At 29.6% G+C, this 24942-nt stretch overlaps 1 protein-coding gene across 1 annotated transcript; it reads left to right on the top strand.

Annotated features, from left to right (window-relative positions):
* Nucleotides 1-8770: 8770 nt before the first annotated feature.
* On the top strand, nucleotides 8771-17949 carry EMB1997 (para-aminobenzoate (PABA) synthase family protein). Its single transcript, XM_068634246.2, is given in 16 exon segments — nucleotides 8771-8930; nucleotides 9013-9075; nucleotides 9201-9573; nucleotides 10134-10265; nucleotides 10687-10754; nucleotides 11702-11766; nucleotides 11922-11988; nucleotides 12439-12720; nucleotides 12820-12943; nucleotides 13344-13414; nucleotides 13416-13658; nucleotides 13849-13928; nucleotides 14164-14266; nucleotides 15093-15175; nucleotides 16142-16759; nucleotides 17129-17949. Coding segments are annotated over 14 exon segments (2760 nt in total). The 5' UTR covers nucleotides 8771-8930; nucleotides 9013-9075; nucleotides 9201-9230; the 3' UTR covers nucleotides 17610-17949.
* The last annotated feature ends 6993 nt before the right edge of the window (nucleotides 17950-24942 follow it).

Here is a 24942-nt window from a genome sequence, read left to right as displayed (position 1 = left end):
ATTTTTATCCGAAATTTGTTGTTATTCTGCGGATATTAATATTCGTATTAGTGTTAGGTAGTTAAGGCACTTGGCTTCTATGAAATTTTTCATTTGTTCTTTTATACTATATGTGTTATAATTTTTTATATATGTTGGATTAAATTATTTTTATGAAATGTAAGATGGTGAGGACTAGAGGTGAAGGAAGTTCTAATTTGGACCGTGTGCGACCAACTGGATCAATAAGAAGAAAACGGGGTGGCCCTAGTACTTCAATTCCAAATGAACACTTTGAAGATTATATTGAACAAGAAGAAGTTGATGATGAAGGCTATCCAGGAGGACCATTGGATAAGTCCTTACTCGTTAATTATGAACATCATGTAGCCAGACAGTTGTGGGATGGTTTGGTAAGTAATGAAAAATATTTTTTTTGTATTTGGTATGTATCTATTTATTGATGATATATGTTGATTATTGTAGGATCGTGGTGAGCTGAAGGTCGTTTTACATGGGAGGAAGATAAATAAGTTAAGAGCATACAAGTTGTTGTAGAATTGTCTGGTACCACTGTGACTTCCGGATATGTTCATCCGCAGGCACCACTGTGACTTCCGGATATGCTCATCCGCAGGCACCATTGTGACTTCCGGATATGCTCATTCGCAGGCTCCTGATTCAATACCGGATTTTGACATCCGAAGATGGCTTCCATAATTGTGTAGGACAGCTCCAAAAGCTATTAAACATTGCAAATGTACATTCAAATACGCTAAACATCCCTAAACATTAAGTATATATTACAAATGTTATGATTACAAATATCGTCTAATGGACATTAGTTGTGTATAAACTTGTATTCGGCTAGTGTAGTATGTTGACCAAGTTTGAGTCGTAGGATAACGATGTGATGCCTACAATATATCCGTAGGTAGAATTGGAAAACCATCTTTGAGCTTAACCTATAAAGGTAATAAATATAAGGTACATAAATCCTAATTTAGCAGTATGAGAAACTTTTTGATTGGTTTAGTTTATACCTGCACAAAATGATTTCCGTGGACATGCCCAATTGCAATGATTCGGTGATGACGGAAGTTACTTGGTGCTTGAGTTCTTAAAGGAAAAATACTCAATGATTGTAACATGGACAAAGAAACAAGAATGACATTATACCGATTTGCAATAACATATCCCATGTCTGGAATTTTCATCCACTTATTTGTTCTTGCCTGCAAGTACAATTGAGAAACAAAGTTAAATGAAGAAATGCAATGTAAAAATGAAAGGGTGTTAGTGGTTGGTACCATAGACATGTGCTCCACTAGAAGTGACTTCTTCAAGTATTCATATCTATCATCACCACCAAAGAGTTGAACATATTATTGTCTGCATTCACTTAGTTCTTTTAACAAATTCATTTGAACAACAGCCCATGAATCCTCTCCCATTCCCAACTGGGCAGCAACAACACGGTACCCACAATGGCCATCAGCTTTAACGTCGACAACATCAACAATGTATGGATGATACCCTACAGGGAACTAATCAAGGAAAGGAATACATTTTGCTGGTACAATTTCTGGTAAGCTTCCTTCATTAGATTTTTTACTTGCACAACTATCATGTTGTGAGTGTAAGAAATCCACATGTTCAAAATAAGAAGGGATTCGCTTAGTTGATCTCATGAATTTGGTAGGACGGGACATCTTTATAGCACCTTTTGTTTTCACCTTATGATCTGGTGCGTAAATAGATGTCTTTTATGGAAAGGAAATCTCCTGCAATTTACTTTTGATGTTAACCTTACCTGCAGCATCCAACTCTTTGAACCGCTTCGCGATGACCTCAAACTCTTTATCAATTGACAACTCAAATGAAGATTGTTCAGTTGCAATATCTTCAAAGCTTAAACGAGTTCACATCACATGTACTGATTTAAGTGGTATGCTACCAACACTAAACGAAGTCAATTGACACGCACAAGGAAGACCATGAGTACATCCATACCTTCTTTTATCAAACCCCACTGATTTAACCCTATCAAGCTCTTCCGAAATAAGGTTCAAAGCATATCTAGACACAAAACCTAACAATTTTTTGTAAGCTGTAACCTTAAACCGATGTCCAACCACATGCAGACTCTTTTGGAATGAAACTTTGATTGCATTATGTTGTAAAATAATCATCTTATTGATGGAATCCTAGCAGAAACATAAATCCCCCATCGAATTTTGAAGAACTCTCTTTAGGTTCCAGTGTGTCGCCTCAACTCTGCTACTTGTTGTGTTTCCTAAGTGCATCACCTTATCTATCCATGCCTTCACAAATTTTTCTTTATGTGGACGTAATCATGTATCCATCACATAATAAAAAAATATTGGCCATGGAGAACAAACAACTCGAAGAGCATTGACACGATCTTCAAAGGCCTCAACAATATCACAATCCACGACAAATCCCCACACTTCCATTACTTGATCCCATGCATCTCTTGGATGCACCAACATTTTACATTTTGCTTTCACATTTTTATCAATGTGAAAATCGACAGAGCAAATTATAAGCTTTAGGAAACACCATTTTAATTGCATTCATTAAGGCAACATCTCTATCACATACCACCACCCTAGAGCATGAATGAACTCTAAAAAACAACCCTTTAAGTCTGTCAATGGCCCACAAAAAAATATTTTCCTTTTCTGCTACTAGTAAACAAAATGCAACGGAGAAAGTCAAACCAGTTGACGTAATCCCAACAACCTCAAGTAACGACATCCTATACTTGTTCGTCTTGTACGTACTATGCATTAATATGACAATATTAAACGAGCTCACTTGTTTTATTGAATCTGGGTGTGTCCAAAATATATCTTGCACAATATTCAAGACGTCATCACACCTACACCAATGCACATACCTGTTTCACTCTAGTAACAACATCAGTTGTTGCATTTTTGTTATGTGACCTTGTTGTGATCTTCGGTGAATAGTCATTGCATTATAAATCTGCTTAATCGTCGTCACATTCTTCTCATTTCTTTCTTTCATGGTTAGTAAAATATTTCTTGGCTTCACTGAATTTTTAGCCATATCCTCAACCATAACCTTTTCCTCTATACTTAACCATTTCTTGGCTTCCCACCATTGTCTCTGCCAAGTCATGATTGTGAGAACCACAAATTAATTCAACCATCCACCCTTGACTGGATTGCCTCGCAATCTGAAAGGACACTCACACTTCCTACTTCCCGTTCGACTGACATCTACTTCTTTTTTATACCGTCTGTATTTACCTCCTCTCTCACAACCTAACAATATGTAGGTCATCCTTCCTCGTTGGCCCACTCTAACAATTCATCTCGATCACGAAATACCTACAATAACATATGCCAAATTTTAAAACAATTCATAAAAAAAGCATTCACAACCCTAACATTGACCATACCTCATTTGTAGAAAATGCCTCACTACACTCACGTGCCCTGTGTTCATTATCTAATGCGTTATAACTTATTGACTGCTCTAGATCAACATCATCTAATCCATCCCACACATCAATCTCCCCTAAAACTCCCATGTATGACTCTATTGTATCCATTGGGCTGCTGAAAAAAAATGAACACTTAGCTTCCGGATAAATAAATCCATAAGGCAAACAAAATAAACACTTAGCTTTCAGATATGTACATCCGAATATCAAAGCAACCTCGGATATGTACATCTGTAAGCCAATTTTCACCTACGAACAAGGGCGTCCGGAAGCAACGAACTAGACTTCCGGATGTTGACATCCGTAATGGAAAAACTCGAATTCTACATTTTGACATCCGTAATGTAAAAATCAGACTTCCGGATGTCGATATCCGGGACCAGCTCAGTTCGTACGAAACACCAAAAACAAGTTCAAATGAATACTTACCTCATTAACTTGGCAACCGCACCTTACACTGAACGTTCGTGCACAACAATGAATGTAAACCTTCTCTTCTCCAACTCAAAGCAAAGCTTCACCACAATAATAAACTTCCGCTACCTCACCATACACTAAAATACACTATGTTTTAAAGTAAAAAAGAAAATTACACAATTTTAAAAATTCATCAAGTACCAATAATAATTGATAGACTGCAAGAAGAAATTGCCCTTTAATCTCTCTTGAAAAAATTGAAGGGTCCACAAAACAAATGATGAAACCCACATACATGTATGTAAAAAATGTAAAAAAATTGAAGTACGTATATTTTTTTTACTATTTTGAAAAACACATATCACCAATAATAATTTAGCATAATCATAAAATTCAAATTATTTTATCGGTTTCATTTTAAGTGTTATATTTTATAATTTTTATTTATTTATTTAACTTTTATTTTTAAAGTTGAAAAAATATTAATTACTCTTTTATTATTTATATCATTGTTTTTATCTGACTTTAATAGTTTATATATATATATATATATATATATATATAAATGAAAAATATGATTTTTTTAATAAATATTTTATTAAAGTCAGGAAAATATTTATACTTAATGGTTTTAGAAAAAACTAGACGACATTTTAAAAATTGAAGGAAGGTAGCAAAATGCAAACTCCAAAATATGAAAGCAAATAAAAATTCCATAAAATGTTACAAACATCACTTACATTTGATTGTTATTATTATTATTTTCTTATTTTGCCTGTCATATGGCATAGGATAGTGAAGATGGATGTTCATTGGGAGTTGTGGAGGCGGCATGATAATGACCAATGAAGTGATATGCGACACTACGCGTGCTTTAATTATTATTATTACAATTACTATTTTTTAAATCTTTATTAGCAAAAAAAGTGATGAGTAGTTAAATTTCATACGAGGAAGGTGTCGTGTAAGTTTTGTTTTCCTAAAACATATCGAATAATGTAGATAAAAAGTGGTATGAAGTATAGGTATTTTTTTCGTCAAAACTCTTTCATTTTTCAATATCCATATGGGATATCCATATGGGGTATAAATAAATGGTTTTAATATCACCCATCTTCTCATTAATTTTCAATGTAATAAAATAATACTTATTTCATTAAGAAAAACGTTATTATGTTATAGAAAAAGTATAACAAACAAAATTTAAATAAAATGTAGTTGATTCTAATATTTTATCAATATTATGGGATATTGTGTGTGAAAGCGTGATAATTTCAACCAAAGATTATGAGAAATTAAAGTAACAAGGAAAATGAGAATGATACCAAATTTTTTTAGGTGAAAACCCCTTTAATAGAGATAAAAAACCACTGGCGAGAGATTCAAAACTCCCACTATAATGGTACTGGGAGTACAATGAATTCCTCTCAAACTAATAGATAGAGAGTATATTAAAAGAGAATATATGAAAATAGAGAGGAAGCAATTGTTGTTGTTTGTTTGTTGTGTGTTACATTGTTTAAAGAAAACCACTATATACAATAGTTCTAAACAACAATAATAAAAACAATTAATTAAAAATTTATAATTAATTATGATAAGTAATCTCCTTTTAATTATAATTAATTGTGGCAATTAACCTTCTAATTATGAGAAAAAACACTTAAAAGTGAATCATAACCCACAAGGTGTAGTGCTCCAAAAATTATTACATATTAGTGGTACATTCTTATAATTATATACACAATTATCAACCATAGATATTATTAGGAATAGTGAAAGTAATTGTTCAACTGCTTTGACTTGATGATCAGATACATTTAGCGGGTAAGCATTGTGGAACTTTATTTAAGATATTGAAAAGTGTAATAAAGTTAGTGGGTTGGTTGAGAGTGATTGATAATGGAAAAATTGAATATATATATATATATATATAATTAATAGTGAGGTGGAATATAAAGTTTTTTGTGAAGTTGTCCTCAAGAGTTATACAATAGTTTAAGGTTATTAAGTTTGATTTGTTGGTTGTAGAATTTTTTTTTTTACGTGTGATTATTGGGACTGATTATCTATTATTTATATATTTGACACATAAATATATTATAGTTTTTTTAATTTAGACTCTTGTGCATGTATGAGATTGATATTTTATTTATAATATTATTTATGCTCATACAAAGTATAATTAAATAATATATAATGTAAAGTTCCCTACGTTAAGATTGTTTTCAAAAACATGATATATATGAACCTCTTTTAATTTTTCACTATATAATATCTTAACATATATATATATATATATGTTTTAGATTATTAATTAAGTGAAGACATATAGTTACTGTGCTTAATAATACAACTAAAATAAATCAGGATATTATTTTAAATATTTATACAATATATATATATATAAACACTATAAATAAATTATTTATGATACATTTATAATTTAGCAAGATAAACACTGTAAATAAACCCTTTATAAAGGAGTTGGGTTTAAGATTTAAGAAATGTATATAAAAAATTCTAAATTATAAAAATAAGAGAAAAGAAATTATAATTATAAAGAGATAAAATTTAAATTAAAAAAACAATTATTTATATAAACCTGTTTATTACTTTTTATTTTTTTTTTACTTAAAAAGAAAATGTTGTCTCCAATATAATAAACTTAGGTTTTACACCTGTAGTTATTATAAAAAAATAAGGATATTTTATTATATGCAATAAAATAGAATATGGTAGTCGATCTCGTAATATATATATATATATATGCTGACAAGCTCTTAACTTTTTATAATTTTTTTCCCATTTTCATGCACATATTTTATTATATTTCCTCCATTTTCTAGGTTTTTAATCCTTTTTTTAATGTTAAACTTTCGAAGTTTCTCTTTAGTTCTCACTGTCATGAAATATAATTGTGTAAATAATAATGTTATTTGTATACAATATTCATTGATAATTAACTTATTTATACCCATACTATCAAAACATTTAGATCACAATATAAATTTATTTACACTACCTCTCATTTTATGAAGTGTTTTAAAGTAGTAAATTATTATTTTAATACGCATATATATATAGTACACTAAATAAATATTTATTCTATATAGCTAAAATTTATAATACATAAATATTTTAAATAGATAATTTGTATAAATTATATAAGTTTATTGATAATGTACTAATAGTTTATATAAAATAAATTTACATTATTATTTAATTTTAAAATAATTGTTAACATGGTCTTTATTTTTCTTAAAAGTCAACAAACTTAGCGCATACTATTATATTTTAAGATGTGATGTGAATATTATGTACCAATAAGAACTTTTTTCTCAAATTATATTATATTAAGTCTTAGTAAATAAATATTTTTGAAATATAAAATATATTTTAGATAAATGATAATTAATTTATATTATAATCAATATTTTAATATAATTTTATAAATAAAAAAATTAATGATTATATTTATTAAGTTAAATACTATTTTATAAACTAAAATTTTTATTGATTTCTAAAATATTAACTATCAATATTTTAATTACTAAAAATTTAGATTCTAAATTAGTCACTAATATTAAATACTAATTTAAAAATTATTTTTTATTAATAATAATGCTTTAAAAATTAATAATTTTTTATTTATAAAATATTATTTAACTTAATTAATATATTAATTAATTATTTTTAGTTTTTAAAAAACTTTATATTTAATGATTTTTATAGTGTTTTTATTATTAATAATTTATCTTTAAAATGGTTAAAACTGAAATGAAAACCAAATGTATTGTAATCACTAGCTTAAAAGAAACAACAAGAAGATTTCTTGAAAACAAGTAGAAAATATTTTGTTGAAGAAGGACATATAAACAAGCTAGTTGCTATTTGTAACTTATACATAGAAGATTATTTAAAATAAATTAAAATATAAATAAATAAATTATTTGAAAATACAGCTTAACTAATTTTTATTTATAGATTAAAAAATTGTATTTTAATATATTTTTTATTAAAAAAATCATTTTAACCTGTACCAAAAATACTTTTATTTCTTTTTAAAAACATTGTCATCATTTGATTTTTGTGGTTAATAAAATGTTGTCGTCATTCTTCTCTTCTTATTTTTAACTTATCCATGAAGTGATTTATTTCCTCTACAATTTCTTGTAATTCAGATAATCAAATCATTTATTTTTTCAAATAATCGAGGAATTAAATATCGAGAAAGATGAAAGTAACATAATATCATCTTTTAATAATAAAATCAAGGTTTAATTAAATTTCAAGTCCTCATAAAGTAGATACTTTATAATCTTTACTTAAAAATTTATTTTATTAAATATTCAAAAATTTATATTTTTTAATTAATTCTTTTTTATATTTTTTTCATTAAAAATATGAGATTTTATAATTGATAATGATAGTCATTTATCTTCTTAGACAAATAAGATAACATACATATCAATCTATTAACATAAAAAAATTAAACTATTATTGTTAATGTAAAATAATATTAAGGAAAAATATAGTTGTTATCTAAATAGTGACATAGTTAATGTAAGACAAAAAGTAACAATCATTATCAACTATACAAATTTCTTATTTTTAACATGTTAAAGGTAAATAAGTAAGATGGTGAGACAAAATAACATATACATGTATACACAAAATTAAACTATATATTTTTAATTAATAAATATAAATTCTTTTAATCTTAATTTTTTTTGAATAAGGATTCAATTAATATTTTAATTATATTTAATTTAAAATATTATTATATTATTATAAATGATTATGAAGGATATGTGTTTTTGGGTTTGGAGAAATCTTTTCATATATTATATATATATACTACACCTTATGAAGCACTAACAAACTCCATCTCCACCACCCGCTCCGAATCCGGCACTAACACCATTTTTCTTCTCCTTCTTCTCCCGCCATCTCATTCCAATTTCCACCTCTTCTTATCTCTGAATTCGCAACTCCTTTTTCTCAAAATCAAAGCAATATACACGCAAGCTTACACGTGCTGCCTCTGTCTCCTTCTTTCTCTGCTCATGCCATTTTTTTCTATCCAATTTGCTAATTGGTAACTCTTGTTCTTTCAGATCTAACTTTTCTTGATGCCACTGATCACTAGAGGAATCACACAATCACTCTCAGAATCACTGGTGATCGTTGAAACCTTACGTTTTTGTTTTCCGCGTTTCAAATGCGTTTCGGGAGGATTTTTGTTTGCATATAATTAACTACTACCACATGATTAGTAATTAATTTTATGCCTCTTTGTCTGCAGAAGGTGTCTGGGCACTTTTCCTAGCAAAACATGAATTCGTCGTCTTTGCGTTTGTTTTCTTCCGAGCTCACATGTCCTGCGAGTGAATCCATGCAATACGCGAATGGGAACTTTCTTCTGTCCAGAGCATCGTTAAGGGTTTCTTGTTTTATTAAGAAAGGTGGTGATGTGGGAGTTTCTAATCGTGATGGAAGGAACGTGAGCGCAGCGGTTTCTTGCCAATTGATGCATAGCCACAAAGAGGAGTCGTATGAAAGAAAGAGAAGGCTGCAGGTGCCTCTACAAAAGGCAGATTTTGTGAGGACATTGTTGATTGACAACTATGACAGTTACACTTACAATATATACCAGGAACTTTCTGTTATTAATGGAGGTAAGTTCTATCTTTTTCACTTTGATGTGGATGTGTGTAGAAGACAATTTGGAAAATGTTGATTTGCTAGTGTAGTAGTAAAATCTCACAGGGAAGTGCCTTTTTCTAAATAAAGACTCTTTAAAATAAATTCTAGTCCTAAAATTAACTTCTTCAATATTGAACTGCAAATAATTTGTAAAAAAGTTATCATGTGTTGAAATGCAGTAAGTAAACCTGCTTGTGACAATATATTAACTTGTCAATTTGAGTTGCTCATTATTGCATGTTATATATAGCAATCAATTGAGAAGAGTACTAGCTTTTGAGGTCTTAGAACAAATGCATTAGGCAACATGTTGGAGTAAATTTATTATGCTCATTTTTTTTTATATACGTGGTACTAGAAATGTAGAGTTCAGTTTGGTCATCTTGATTTGATAAAGCTCTCTGTTCACTATAATGTGGTTTTAACTTGGTGCCTTCCAAATACAGCTATAATGGCCAGTCATTGGATGAAGAAGTTTTGTAAGGTGTTTATGTCCTTTTAACAGCTGGTTTGGTTTAATCATTTTTGCCAGTCCCTCCTGTGGTGATCCAAAATGACGAGTGGACGTGGGAAGAACTTTGTCATTACTTGTATGAAGAAAATGCTTTTGATAACATTGTAATATCACCTGGACCTGGTTCTCCAGCATGCCCGGAAGATATAGGTGAAATCTTGGATGATCTTGTAGATTTGATAATTTCACTACATTTACTTATTGCTCCAAAAGAGGCAGCAGAAAACTAAGTTGCTTCTGTTACGGATTTCAATATTTGTGTTAAAAGGTCCCATCTTAGTTAGGAATATGGATAAAATACTATTAGTAAGGACAGTCCTTTTCCCATTAGCTTCTTTTGGGATTGAGTTAAGCTCACTTCATTTAATTTGGTTTTGGAACCTACCCCGATCTTGTTGTTGGGCTACTCATAGATGTCTAATCATATTTTTTTTAAAAGGACACCTAATTTAGTTTGCAAAATTTAATAATATTATTTAATTTGATACGTTACCCTGATCTTTATGTCGTGAAGCGTGGAAGTTTTTTTTTTACTTTAATAATTTTGGAAATGGTTCCTTATGTGGTTCAGGCATTTGTCTTCAGCTGTTGCTTAAATGCTGGGATATTCCTATTCTGGGTGTTTGCCTAGGACACCAGGTATTTTCTTTTCTTTTAAGCAAGATTGTTGCCTCCTCTCTCCCCCTACTCCTATGTTTACTTGTACTCGCTTTCTTTCTGCACAAACCTTACATGGACCATGCTTCCTTCATTTCTAGAACATCTTGTAACTTTTAAGGTTTCAACTTGTACTGTTAATAGCATGCCCAAGTTCTAATGCAGAGTTCACTTGAGTTCTTGAATTCCAATCTTGCGTTAACGTACAACAGTTTTATCCCTTTATTTCTTTTGTTTAGCCTTCCTTTGTAGTATGTAATCATACTAGGATAGGGTCTGTGTCACAATGTTTTCCCTTTTTCTTGTTTCTTCTGAAGATAAATTAGTATTCAAAGTCTTTTGGTGGAATGGAGTTTGGAAAGATTGGAATGGAATACGCATTTGGTTAATATGATTTTTAACTTAAAACGGGATGAAATTTTTATCCCATTCACAGATTTGTATGCTAGAAATAGAATCAAGAAGAAAATGGAGAAAACAGCATTTCGATGATCAAGAAATTCTTATTCCATTCACCGATTTGTTATGCTAGAAACAGAATCAAGAAGAAAATGGAGAAAACAGCATTTCGATGATCATATAATTGGGTTAAAGAATATTAAGATGATAAACTCTTTTTAATTTTGAAAAAAGTTGTAGTTTTACCTATATATATTGATAAATGATACTCTGTTAAGATGATATTTTCAGCAGTAAGCAAACAGTGTACTCGCTGCATTATGCTTGATGTTGGTCAATGGTTTGGTAATATGGTGGACCAACTCTTGTTCATAAATGCCTTATGTTGACTATCAACTTATTCATAAATGGCTCTCATAACTTTTGTTGTCATGTCTTGGCTGCTATCAAGTATTATATTAGACTTAAACTAAACCTGTTGTAATTCATCCTTTTGTATGTTCTTAATTGGTTAAGCTATGATTTGATAGGCATTAGGATATGTGCATGGAGCTCAAATAGTCCATGCATCTGAACCAATCCATGGTCGTTTGAGGTACGGTTAAACATTTCAAAACCATATCTGTTGTTTTTCTAGTACTTATTACGAAATTGCAACATTCATGAACATAAATATACCTAAAAAGTATCATTTAAAGTTATCGTATCTATCCTTACCTTTTCTTTTAACCAACTCTTTGCACTTTACAGTGAAGTTGAGCACAATGGCTGCCAGCTTTTTCATGATATACCTTCTGGTAGAAATTATGGTTTCAAGGTTTGTTCACCACTACATACTTGAAATATTACACGTTCTAATTCCTCAAATTCATCTTTTGTAATGTTGGCTGAAATTCCTATGATTTTTTTATTGAAGTGTTTTGCCATTTGCCCAAAATCACCTGCGTTCAATTCAATTTAATCAAAAGAGGGAGGCATTCCTAGCAATTCTAAAACATTTTCCAAACTAAAAGCCCTTTATTAGATTTGTAGTCCATATCGTAATTTGTATTTAGAAGAAATGGCTTTGCAAGTGAACAATTAATTGATATTATCCGAAGAGATTGATGCAGTGACAATCCTTCATCGTAAGTTACAAAATGCTAAATGATCTCTTGCAAATGTTTCTTTATCCATTTTTTCTTGTTAAATTTCTTCTTTTTTTTGTCAAAATTTTAAAAGTATCTGATCTACTATCATAGTCATAATTGTTCGTGGCATATTTCAGGCGGTTCGATATCATTCACTGGTTATAGATTCTATATCACTTCCCAAAGAGCTCATTCCAATAGCATGGACCTCTTCCACTAGCACACTTCCATTTATTGGGTCCAAAGATTTTGGCAAGTCCAACACTCATGAAGCTCAAACAGATCCAAGCATTTTCGTTGACCCCTTTTTAGCTAAAGTAGGAAATGGAAGTTCAAACCGTTTTGATTATGGAAATACTAGAAGTACAAGAGTTGTTATGGGAATCCGGCATTCTACAAGACCACACTATGGTGTGCAGGTGTCTAATACATAAATAATCTGCCTATAGGATTGCCTTTGCGTTTATATTAATTCATTATTTGTTAAATGTGTTCAACTCAACAATTTTGATCATCAGTTTCATCCAGAAAGTGTTGCAACCTGCTACGGAAGTCAAATATTCAAGAATTTTAGAGATATTACAGACGATTATTGGCTGAGATTTAAGTCATCTTTCAAGGAAAAACGTGCATATTCTGATGGTAAACTGAAGAACTTTGTTATTAAAATTTATTCTCTTTGTTGTGAATACATGAAAGATGCTTATGTTTAGCCCATATATTTTGTATGCTTAGTATCTATAAATACATAACCCTATACGATCATTATATACAAGGGGAATTAATCTTATACCTAGTTTTCTTTTGAATAGTTACGGAAAGAATTTCAATTTGGAGAGGTTACTCAAATGACATTTATATGTGATAATCAAGTTGTTCTTCGTATTAGCTTAAATCCCATCTTTCAAAATAAAAAATATTGTGATTGATTGCCATTTTATTTACATGCTCCATAATTTTGTTTTCAATTTTCATTGACCTTCAAATAAATAGGTTCTGTGTAATTTACCTGAGCAGTAAACTTTCTTTAGCATGCATGCAGTTTTCAAGCGTAATAGACTCTACAGAGAGGTTAGCAGAAGTATTAGTGCAGAGAACAATGCAGAGGATCAGTTCAAAAAAAATAGTTCACGCAGAGAGACATTTGGAATATAATAAAGCTGAGGTGAAGCATTTAGAAATGTCCAACATGGTAAATACTCATCATGCAACCACTGGTTATACATGTTTGAAGTTGAAATGGAGGAAATTTGGTCACTTGGCTGGTCAAGTTGGTGGAGCAGAAAGTATATTTTGTGAGTTGTTTGGACATGAAACTGAAAACACCTTTTGGTTGGATAGTTCCTCCACAGAGAAGGTATTCCAATGTTTTCAAGTTTAGAGACACATTTTATTATCTCATGTTTATAATACACAATACATAATGTTTTCATTTGGATCTTCAAACGATAATAAACAAGCGATATAGCATCTCGTCATATTGAGATAAAAGCTTCATTATTTGCTACTAATTGGGAAATATTTATTATTCTTCCCTTCCTATTTAGGGAAGAGCACGCTTTTCATTTATGGGAGGAAAAGGCGGATCACTTTGGAAGCAGTTAACGTTCAGATTGTCTCATCAAAGGTTTGAAATCAATCCTCTCAACTGTTAGTTTTTTTTCTTAAATTTCTTAAATTCTTTTTCTGTTTTACATTCTTTTTTTCTTTTTTTTTTTTTTGAGGTTGGTGAATGGGCTTCTTAAAAATAAGTGGTCTGCTAGTGTTCTGTTGTATGCTTTAAGAGTTGAGTTGTACTAGTTTCTTTATTGATGCATGAACATGATAATAAGTATTTCTATCACTATTTAACCTTTTTCCAGTGATGGGAGTTCAAAAGGCGGTGGTTATTTGTCATTGGAAGATTGTCAAGGTTCTACGGAAACGATATTTTTGAAAGAAGGTTTTCTTGATTTTTTGAACAAGGTACATACAGACTGAAAGGTGTTGGCCTTATGATGATTTATTCTTGCATATAACACTCCTCAACAAGGATACACCTTATTGTTAAACTTAGACATAGTTCTTGGGCTTCTTCCTAACAATTAAAGTTTCTAGGAGAATTGGTCCTCGACATGATACAAACCTTTGTCAGAAGTTCTATTCTTGTTATCCCCATTTTTCATTATTCAGTTGAAATATCGCAAGGTAAAAACTGGCCTAGTCATGTCTACGCTTCAAGCCTAAAAGGCTTTTTGCATGAAGGGACTTTTTGGATACAAAATAGTTACTGGCCTTCTACTTAACAGGTCAAGCTTTAGAGAGAATTAATCCTTAATACTTACGTATAATTTCTGTAGTTTGGAGATCCTTCCCAAGCTATGCTGCCCCGAACTTCTCTTATGATTTTTTAATCCAAAATGATTTATTCTAAACATCACATATGCTAATAAAGAAGATAATACAAAAAAGATCCTTATCCTCCATTCCTGGTTATCTAGACCAATGCAATGCCATGTATCACTTTGAATAATTTATGCTTTGATTAGGGACGAATTTAAGAAAGGAAAGAGGATGAGGTAGGATTTACGATAAAGTATACAGGGTTAAGATATCAGAAAAGTTGATTTTTTGTGTGTATTGAACCTCCATCATTTGTATATTTTGTTGGTGCATACTTAAATGATTTCCCAACTACTTGGATCTTCCCAGTCATGATACACATCATATTCATTTTCCTAACAATATATTCAATATTTTTTCCTTTTATTCATTTCTCCCACATAAAAATGTTGTCTTCATAATGTTGCAGGAGCTTTTATCATATCGTTATGATAAAAATGAATATGAAGGCCTACCATTTGACTTTCACGGTGGATATGTTGGTTACATTGGGTAGGTGGGAATGATAAGCAATTATGTCTATATTGAATATACCTAAACGCTTAAGCATCTGTCAAACAATTGCTCCTAATTTTATCTTTATTTTTTATGCTATTACTTCTGCTTTGTGGGTATTATTGCTGCTCTTTCTTGTCCTTCCTTGTTTGTTTCTCTGATTTTATGCTTAGTTTGAATCTTATATTCAGTTATATAATTATCTCTAATTGTCATTTTTTTTATCAGCATCTCTAATTGTCATAATATGACAGTTTACATTTATTTTGAGTTTGAAATATTATGGATCCTCATTTTGATATTTTGGATGTTACGCTTCCTCTTGCTAAGTATGTTTACTTGCATAGTATTGTTATGTAAATTTATTCTAGAATATATGAAAAGTATCTATTATATTGATTCTACCAGTCTATAAGAATAATTTAGAGTATTTTAGATCATCTCTCAGAATTAATTTTAATATTTCTTTATTATCTTTTGATTTATTTCCTTATTTAATAAGGACTATAGTTTAGTATTAATACAAATAAAGAGCACGTGCTTTATGTTCTGTATCATGGTAGCACCTCATTTTTTAATATGTGAAAGTTATCTTTTTATAGGTTTGATTTTCAAAAACCTTTTGAAAAACAGTAAGCATAAGAGTTTTTTATACTGATTTATCTCTACCGCAAACTATATATAGTTCTTCGTTAATCCACCAAGAACCGCCAACTTTCAAAGAGTATAAATATTTTTTCATAACCAAGTATCATTTCAATTCTTCTCCAAACAATAACCCAAGCTTTATTTAAGATTATGATTTAGTATCAAATCAAATAAAGGTTAGTGTTTATGTTCTGTATTCATTATCTATCCTCTAAATTCCCTCCTTCAACCATCTAAAACCCTGTAATTTCAGCATGATCTCTTCAATGAACCAATACTAGTAACTAGACACATAATCGGTTTCTTATGTTGCAGGTATGACCTCAAAGTAGAATGTGGTGTCAAATCTAACTGTCACAAATCTAAAACTCCAGATGCATGTTTTTTCTTTGCTGATAATCTTGTAGTCATTGACCACAAAAATGACGATGTTTACATATTGGCTATACACGAAGAAAGTTCAAGTGTTACACAGTGGTTGGACGACACAGAGGAGAAACTTCTGAACTTAGATGGCTCTGTGAAAATGCCTTTGGGAAAACATGACTCTCATTCTTTAACACTTTCCTCAAGTAAGCCTGGTTTTGCTGCTGAAAAATCTAGAGAGCAGTACATTGAGGATGTTAAGAAGTGTCTAAACTACATTAAAGATGGAGAAAGCTATGAGTTATGCCTCACAACTCAGATGAGGAAACCAATTAAGGAATTAAATTCTCTTGGCCTGTATCTGCATTTGAGAGAAAGGAATCCAGCTCCATATGCTGCTTGGCTTAATTTTTCAAAGGAGGACCTGTGTATTTGCTGTTCTTCTCCCGAGAGGTTCCTGCAGTTGGATAGGAAGAATACACTAGAAGCTAAGCCCATCAAGGGTACAATAGCTCGTGGTGCTACGAAAGAGGAAGATGAACAACTCAAATTAAAATTACAATTCAGGTGACCTATATTTAGTTTTACACATCACTATCTCAACAAATGTTTCTACAGCTTCATTTTAAATTTTGGAGTTACTTCTCTTAAGACATTGTTTGTCGTTAATGCTTTAATAGTTTGAAAGCTATCAAAACTCATTAAAAAGTGTTATACTCCTGTTTGGTTGGAAATTTAGTTGTGATGTTTATTATGAATCTATTACCTAAACTTTAGATGTTCAGGAGAATTTGAGGTCCAATTAGCAACCGGTTTTTCTAACACAAAAATGATACAGATACTTGATATCCAGAATTGTAACATGTTGAAGGAAAGTAGTCTAGCTTGCTTTCAGTTGGGTAAGTCTATGGTGAACTAAATTGCTTTCTCTTTCAGCGAAAAGGATCAGGCTGAAAACCTGATGATTGTTGACCTTCTAAGGAATGACCTTGGTCGTGTATGTGATCCTGGTTCTGTTCATGTGCCGCGTCTCATGGATGTGGAATCATATGCAACTGTTCACACAATGGTGAGTACAATTTGTGGGAAGAAGCGGTCAGATGTTAGTGCTGTAGACTGCGTCAAAGCTGCATTTCCCGGTGGTTCAATGACAGGTGCACCTAAGTTGAGATCAATGGAACTTCTTGATTCTATTGAAAGTTGTTCACGGGGTATATACTCAGGCAGTATTGGATTTTTTTCCTACAACCAGACATTTGATCTAAATATTGTCATAAGAACAGTCATTATACATGAGAGTGAAGCCTCAATAGGGGCTGGAGGGGCAATTGTTGCTCTGTCAAACCCTGACGACGAGTATGAAGAGATGGTCTTGAAAGCAAAAGCCCCATCAAGGGCTGTGCTGCATTTTGATTAGAGCTCAGTATAAGTCAAACAGGCCAAAGGTCAGAAACAATACCATTCATTTCATCCTACTAATCCTTATATATTTTCATAGAATAGAAAAAATGTTGTACTATAGTAAGGCTCAATTGTTTTTTGGCTTAGAAATCAAATGGTTTTCTTTCCAAACAGGAGGGTTCCTTTTCAAATTTTATATAAACATAGATTTATGTATTGTTGTAGCAATCTTTATGCATAGATGGTTGTGCTGGTTGTACTTCAGGGGTTTTCAGAATGTAATTCGGAATGAATTCCCGATGTTTTCATTGTATTCATTCATTTGGTGGTGAAATTGGTAACCCGTTGTTCTTCGATATCCTTTCTGCATGGTTCTGCTATTATGTTGCTGCACAATAGTGATATCTTTTTGTTTAGATGGCAGTTTGTATCTGAAATGAAAATGTTTTATAATCCACGACCCCAAAGTGATAAGCGAAGAGAAAATTTGGAACAACATAGAAGGCATTTCATTATGCTCAAAGTGCATTAATATATTGTTCAATTAATAGTGGGTATAAAAGAATTTGTTTGATTCAATCTTAAACTGTGCAAGTTCCCTTGCATGCCTCATGGCTTATTAGCAAAACGTGCATGTCTACATCCAATAAAGCATGGCACTGTTGACAAATATAGTCGTTGTTTAGGCATGATAATCAATCATTAAGCTGCGTTTATAGTGAACACTACGGAGAGAGATGTTTCATTTTAATCATTTTTTAGGGATTTGTTTCTTATTGTTATTTGTGTGAATACTTTTGTTTTCAACCGTTGTTTTGAAGCTTTAATTTATGATTTTATTATTAAATATTGGTAAAAGTAATTTTAGTCTTTGAAAAAATTTCATTTAATTTTTTTCCTATTTTCATAACTACCGTTGAATAATTTATTTCATTTATTTTTAAAAAACTTAAAAAAATAATTTTCAATAAATTTATGTGAGTAATTTAACTATTTAAAATTAAAAATATTAAAATTCTTCTTACTACTTTTTTTTTATCAATTTCATGTCCATTTTTTTCTATATTCTCTCTTCAGCTTGGTTAAAATCAGGTATTGTGGCTTTAGATGAGGTTGGGGTGTTCCCGACACAACATATTTAGATTTACTTTTAAATTAAAGTTGATCATGATTATTATTTTGGTGATCAAAGATTACTCTTTCGCTATACAAGCCAATATTATTTTTTAATTAATATTGTTCTTTTATTAGTGTCAAATACAATTCTTTTATTAACGTCAATTAAGATAATTTTTAATTGATGTAAGTCAGGATTTTTATTAACTATAGTAGGTCAATAATATTTCTCAAATAACTTTAATAAGATTGTTTCGCTGATAATAAACCAAGTTTTTTTTAACTTCGTTAATAAAACTATTCTTCCATTGATGTAAGTTAAGATTTTTTTAGCCAACATTAAGATTATTAGGATTATTTATACATTAATGTAACTCAACTAATTTTCAATTGATATTTGTTGATTTTCTCTATTAATCTCAACCAAACTATCTTTTAGTAAATATCAGCTAAATCCTTTAATTAAAGTTTATAATGACTATTTTTTGTCAATATTTATATAATATGTTATTGAGTGACAATTTTGTATTTAGTGGTGGTTGTAATACTCCATTCAAACAATAAATTAAATTAAGAGGGACACCAACTTTCACATAAAACCAAAGACAACCAAAAACAGTAATTTTATTTTATTTTTTAAAAGATTTTACTGTTTTGAGAGAGTATATCATAAAATCTTTATAATGTTAACTTGCTTTGTATAAGTACAAGGGACATTCTTTAAATATTTTTATTTATTTGATTTATTTTTTGTTAATAAAGAAATCAATCTAACATTTTTGAAAGGGGACTAGCACAATTATTTAATTCATTGTGAAAAATGAATAAGTTTGCAAATACCTATATTTAAGTGCCGTGATTAGCTCCTGAGTTTGCTACGTTATATAAGGGCCAATTTTGGTCATTGACCTCACTGCTTTTCATATAAAAAAAGTTTCCCTAAAACAGATTTTGGTTTGTGCAAAATATACAGTGTAATTATGTTTGCTGGAAATTTGACTTCGAACAATGAACATATGTTTGCTGGAAATTTGACTTCGAACAATGAACATATGGTACCCTTATGGGCATCTATTTCCACCAAGATTGGGAAATGCACATGATTCATTACATAATTATCTTTGTATACATGTGCAACTTTTGTATTATCATACTTAATTTTGTCTTTACCTAACTGTTTTCTTACACATATTTGTGGAACTTTTGAATTTTGATATTGTAATTAAAATGTTTTAAATTGTGAGTAACCAATTTTGACTATATTTGACTATTTGAGGACTATTGGGTTAATATGCCATGGTAGATTTCTTGCGTTCAGTTAGGTGGAGATTTCTTTTTTATATAAAGGTTGAGATATCCTTTATCTTTATTGATTATTTTATTTTACTGATAAAAAAATAAAAAATTATTAAATAAAAATTAATTTTAGAGATAAAAAATAATTAGTTTTTATATTGATTACATTATAAACCATTTTATAGACTAAAAAAATTATTGATTTCTAAATTAGTTTCTATTATTGATAAATAGTTTCTAAATTGGTATTTAATTATACCAAAGTTTTTGCTACTAAATTTAGAATCTAAATAATTGTTAGTTAAAACCTTTGTAGCTAATTAGATAACAATTTAAAAATTATTTATTAATAATAGAAACTAATTTAGAAACCAATAATTTTTTTAGTATCATCTAAAATAATATCTAATTTAGTTAATATAGCGATTAATTATTTTTTATCTCTAAAATTAGTTTTTATTTAATTTTGTTTTTTTAGTGTGCAATGTAAAACTTAGAATTTCAACTTTAAATTTTAAAAATAAATTAGAATTTAACTTTTAACTTTTGCTATTTTTTCTTTCAATTTACATTGATTGCTCCTTCCCTATTTTTTTTTATATGAAAATTTACCCCGTTTTGCTTTTTTGTTCTTATATTTTTTTCTCATATGTTTTGTTTTGTTGAACCTTGTTAAAAAATATTGTTATTTTACCTCAATTCCTTTCCATTTTTTCTTTTAGAAGTTTGATTTTTTTTTAAACACTTACTTTTTTTAAATCTTCTCTTTCGAATTAAAAAAAATCCAAAATTGACTTTTTTTTATATACACGCTTCTTTTTGAAGAGCTATGTCCAAAACTGTTTTATAAAAGTAGGTGAATGTTTTGTGAAAAGTAATTTTTCAGTCGCATTAAAAGAATTTACCCACAATGAACATCAACAAATGCAACACAATAATCTAACGTTCATTGCGTATCTCATAATCTCATGCACAACATCATATTATGAAAAGTCACATACTATCAATATCAAATTAATCAAAAACATCATAACCTTCTTTCTATTAATGAAAAACATCATATCCTTCTTTTTATTGATAGTGAATTAATTAAATTAAAAATATCCAACACGTATACAAAGAGCTAGATTGAAGTCTCAAAGCAAAATAAACAAAAATATAATATTTAACAAAAATTATCAACATTTTTTATCAATAAAAAACAATAATTAAATAAAGACCACTTAAAGGGTGATCAACCTTTATAAAAGAATTAAGAAAAAAAAAAAATAAGATAAAACCTCACTCTCCAACTTATCTCAAACTTCCAATAAAAATTATCAAGAATTCCTTAAAAAAAAAAAAGAACAAAAGCGACAACAAACAAAATATAACATTACATCATACACCATACAGACATAAAAAAATATATAAAAATCATTATGTTTCCTAAACTTATACTTCAAACAAAATTATCAACTTTTTCACAACAGAAATCAACTACCCTCACCAGTCGAAGAAAACTACAACCAGAGGCTGATATGAACTTAAAAAGAAACATAATGTAATATGTAAGAAATAAAACTACAACGAAAATTTGTCAATAGAGAAGAAAAATGAAGAGAGATATATTATAATTAAAGTTGAAAGTATTGTTAATCATCCAAAATAAATAAACTAGGTCCAATAAATGTTAAAGCATAGTTTTTAAATAATAAAAGATCGAAACTCAGCTTTTCGTTATCCTCGTTTTTGGAGATCCTGTGTTTGTGGGCCTTACAAGAGAGAAGATTGAGAGAGTGGTCATTCATTATTCAAAAAATCTCAACAAAGAACAAAGAAAGGTTGAAAATCTTGGTGGTCCTATAAAATGCATTTCTATGTAGTGATCATCATTTCAAAAAAACCAGTCCAATCTGCATGAAGCGGATAACTAGATTTACAACTACACTCAGAATAGTCCTTTGAGAAACTATATCCTAATGTTATAAATTAATTATAAAGAGAAATTGTTTTCATATAAGAAATAATATATATTTGATCAATCAATAGTAAAATATTAAACTGTAAATATTTAAAATAAAATATATTAGACTATATGTTTTTTAATGAATGTTTATATATATCAGAGATAAAATTTTGGAAAACTTTTCTTTCACACTGGAAATAGTAAAAAACACACACTGTCTGATAATATATTAGACTATATGTTTTTTTTAATGAATGTTTTAAAAATAAAATAAATATAATTAAAATTTCCTTATTATCTCAGGAGTAACTGTTTGTTTCATTTTCAAAGTAACAATACATAATGTTTTCTTATCACATATATAATATAAAAAAAGAACATCATTAAAAATACTTTAAAAAGATAGTTGATAAGTTTTAGCCCTAAATTAAAAAATAGTTTTGTTTTATCAGCACAGAACAAATAAATAAATAGAGGAATTAAAAAAAGTAGTACTACATTATCCATGTAACTAAGGAAAAAAAAAATACTCGACATCATATTAAAATGAAAATTGAATAAGTATTTTGGTTCCTGTCATAACCCTTTATTTCTGTCTGATATTGGTGCATGTTTTAATACATTACACTGTATAAAGTAGAGTGTTTTTGTTGTCTATGAAGTTTTCCACGTTATATCCATGAAAAGATGACACACTATATTCAGATATTATTAATCTTGTTTACATAAGAGAGGTAATTTTGAATTTGAATTGCTAACTATTCAGAACTTGAACATATGCATGTCCGTTACAAAAAATCTGATACCATACGAACTCCATATCTCAGCTTTTGTTTCCATTAAGCATTATGGTCAACAAGTTTTGTATAGATTATTGCAGACCATCACATCAACCACTGTTATAGATTCTATCCATTTGACAAACCTATTCTATATACACCTTATTCATATCGTACACATGATTCTTCATATCATACTCATACATCTCTGGTTTTGTAGTTAACCATCTTTTTTTATATGAACCTATCTATATATATCATGGAAATAAAACATTTTAAAATAGGTTTGGTGAAAGATAACAGGTCTCTTTCTTTAGAATTACATTGGATCCAAACACCACAAGCTTCATATATTTTGCTTTATAATAAAGCAGATAAATAAATAAATAAATAAAAGTATGAAAAGCATATATAAGAAACAGAAATATACTAGAATGAAGTGCATGCAACTAAAAGACGAAGTGTTGTATTAAAAGATAAACATAGTTGCAGATGACAACTAAGAGTGAAGTGACACATGCCTATAAGGGTTCCCTTGTGCATCAGTTCCATGTCTCTTCCTAAAACAAGACAAATAACATATAGCCCAGACACCACAATATCACATTATATATATAACAAAAAATAGAAAATAGGAAAATATTCAAAGTCAGCTTCTCTATGTAGTCGCCATCCAATTATGAAAATAGTATTTTTACTATCAAGAAATTATTTTAATATTTTGCAATTATTTACCATCATAAAGGAAATAAGAAGAGATGAGAGTGAAATATGCCATAGATAAAATAAATACAGTTTTAACTTTCTTCAACATAAAAAGTGTGGAGGCAATGAGAGGATCAATTAATAGTTTCATGCTATATTTGAAATTTAGTATAACATGTAATAAACTTTGATGGTAAATGTAAAGTTATAATGCTGTTATTGGAATCTTATGTGCATTAGCAGAAGAAGTGTTAGATCATGCAGTTAAATAGTTAAAAATAAAAAAAGTGAATCTAAAAATGATATTACTTTTATTATTGTAATAAATATATTTATATATATGGCTCGGCATGAACTCAGTTTATAGATAGATAGATCATGTTTCTTTCCTTATTTATCCAAAATAACATGTTCACAGAACTAGGAGTCAGTCATGTATTTGTATTAGAGATGTAAAGAAAGGGATCACACCCAAAGGAAACAAGTGAGTATAGTGTAACATGAAGTTTTTATATCAAATATAAATATTTCTCAAGAGATTTCGAAACATATTTTATAGTATAAGGTTTTATAAATAAATTAGCAGACACTATTATTTTAATGAATCTGATTATTTACATAAGTTGATGTACTTAAACCTTCAAGCAATGCAACGCGTACAAATATACAACTTTTAAGACCCAGCAGTAAAAAATGAATACCACTACAATAAAATATATAGTTATATCTGTTTAAACACGGAGTTAAAAAGGTTGTTAAATCACTACCAAAAAAGGGTTTTGAAATGCTTAAAATCTATTTTAATTAGACAGGTTTTGATCCTGACATTATGAAAGGGTTTTAGTTTTTACAAGTCAGTTTATCTATTTCCATCATGATTTCATGTACATATTATGAACAATAATAAAAGCGACTAAGAAAGCACATGGATTAGTTTGAAGGATGAATGGTTGCAACCTTAGAGTCTGTAAATGTGTTGTTAGTTTTGTTTTGATGTGTTTGCTTGAAAAAAGAAAAGAAAGAATGTGGAAGAGTGTTATACCATTTAGCTAGCAACATAATGATACTCTTACACAACAAGACAGGAGGCCAGACACTGCAGTTTGCATATAGCAGTGAAGAATCTTATAACATTTTCCATATCTGGAGACTTTTAATTAGCATCACACATGACCAAAATGCTTTTTCTAGTAGAAAAATTTACAGAAACCCTTTTTCTCCACAATCATCATACCCGTTTTAAAGGACAACGCTAGTTATTAGCTTCTGGAAACACCTCTTAATAAATTAAGTGAATTAGAGAGTGTCTGTGTGCTGAGGTTCATAATGATGTGCATTTGAGTGATGAATAAATACTAACAAAAAATTCACCTCAAGGGTGGGAAAGAAACCAAACCAAGAAGAATCATAGAGAAAGATGTAAAGTGAAATTCATTATTCATCCTTAGATGTAAAAAAAGCAAATGATATTCCCATGGCGAAAGTGAGACAGGAATAGTATAGAA

Source organism: Phaseolus vulgaris, chromosome 7 (genome assembly GCF_051622355.1).
Source record: "Phaseolus vulgaris cultivar YP4 chromosome 7, ASM5162235v1, whole genome shotgun sequence".
Taxonomy (NCBI): domain Eukaryota; kingdom Viridiplantae; phylum Streptophyta; class Magnoliopsida; order Fabales; family Fabaceae; genus Phaseolus; species Phaseolus vulgaris.
This window is presented reverse-complemented; position numbering and strand designations above follow the sequence as displayed.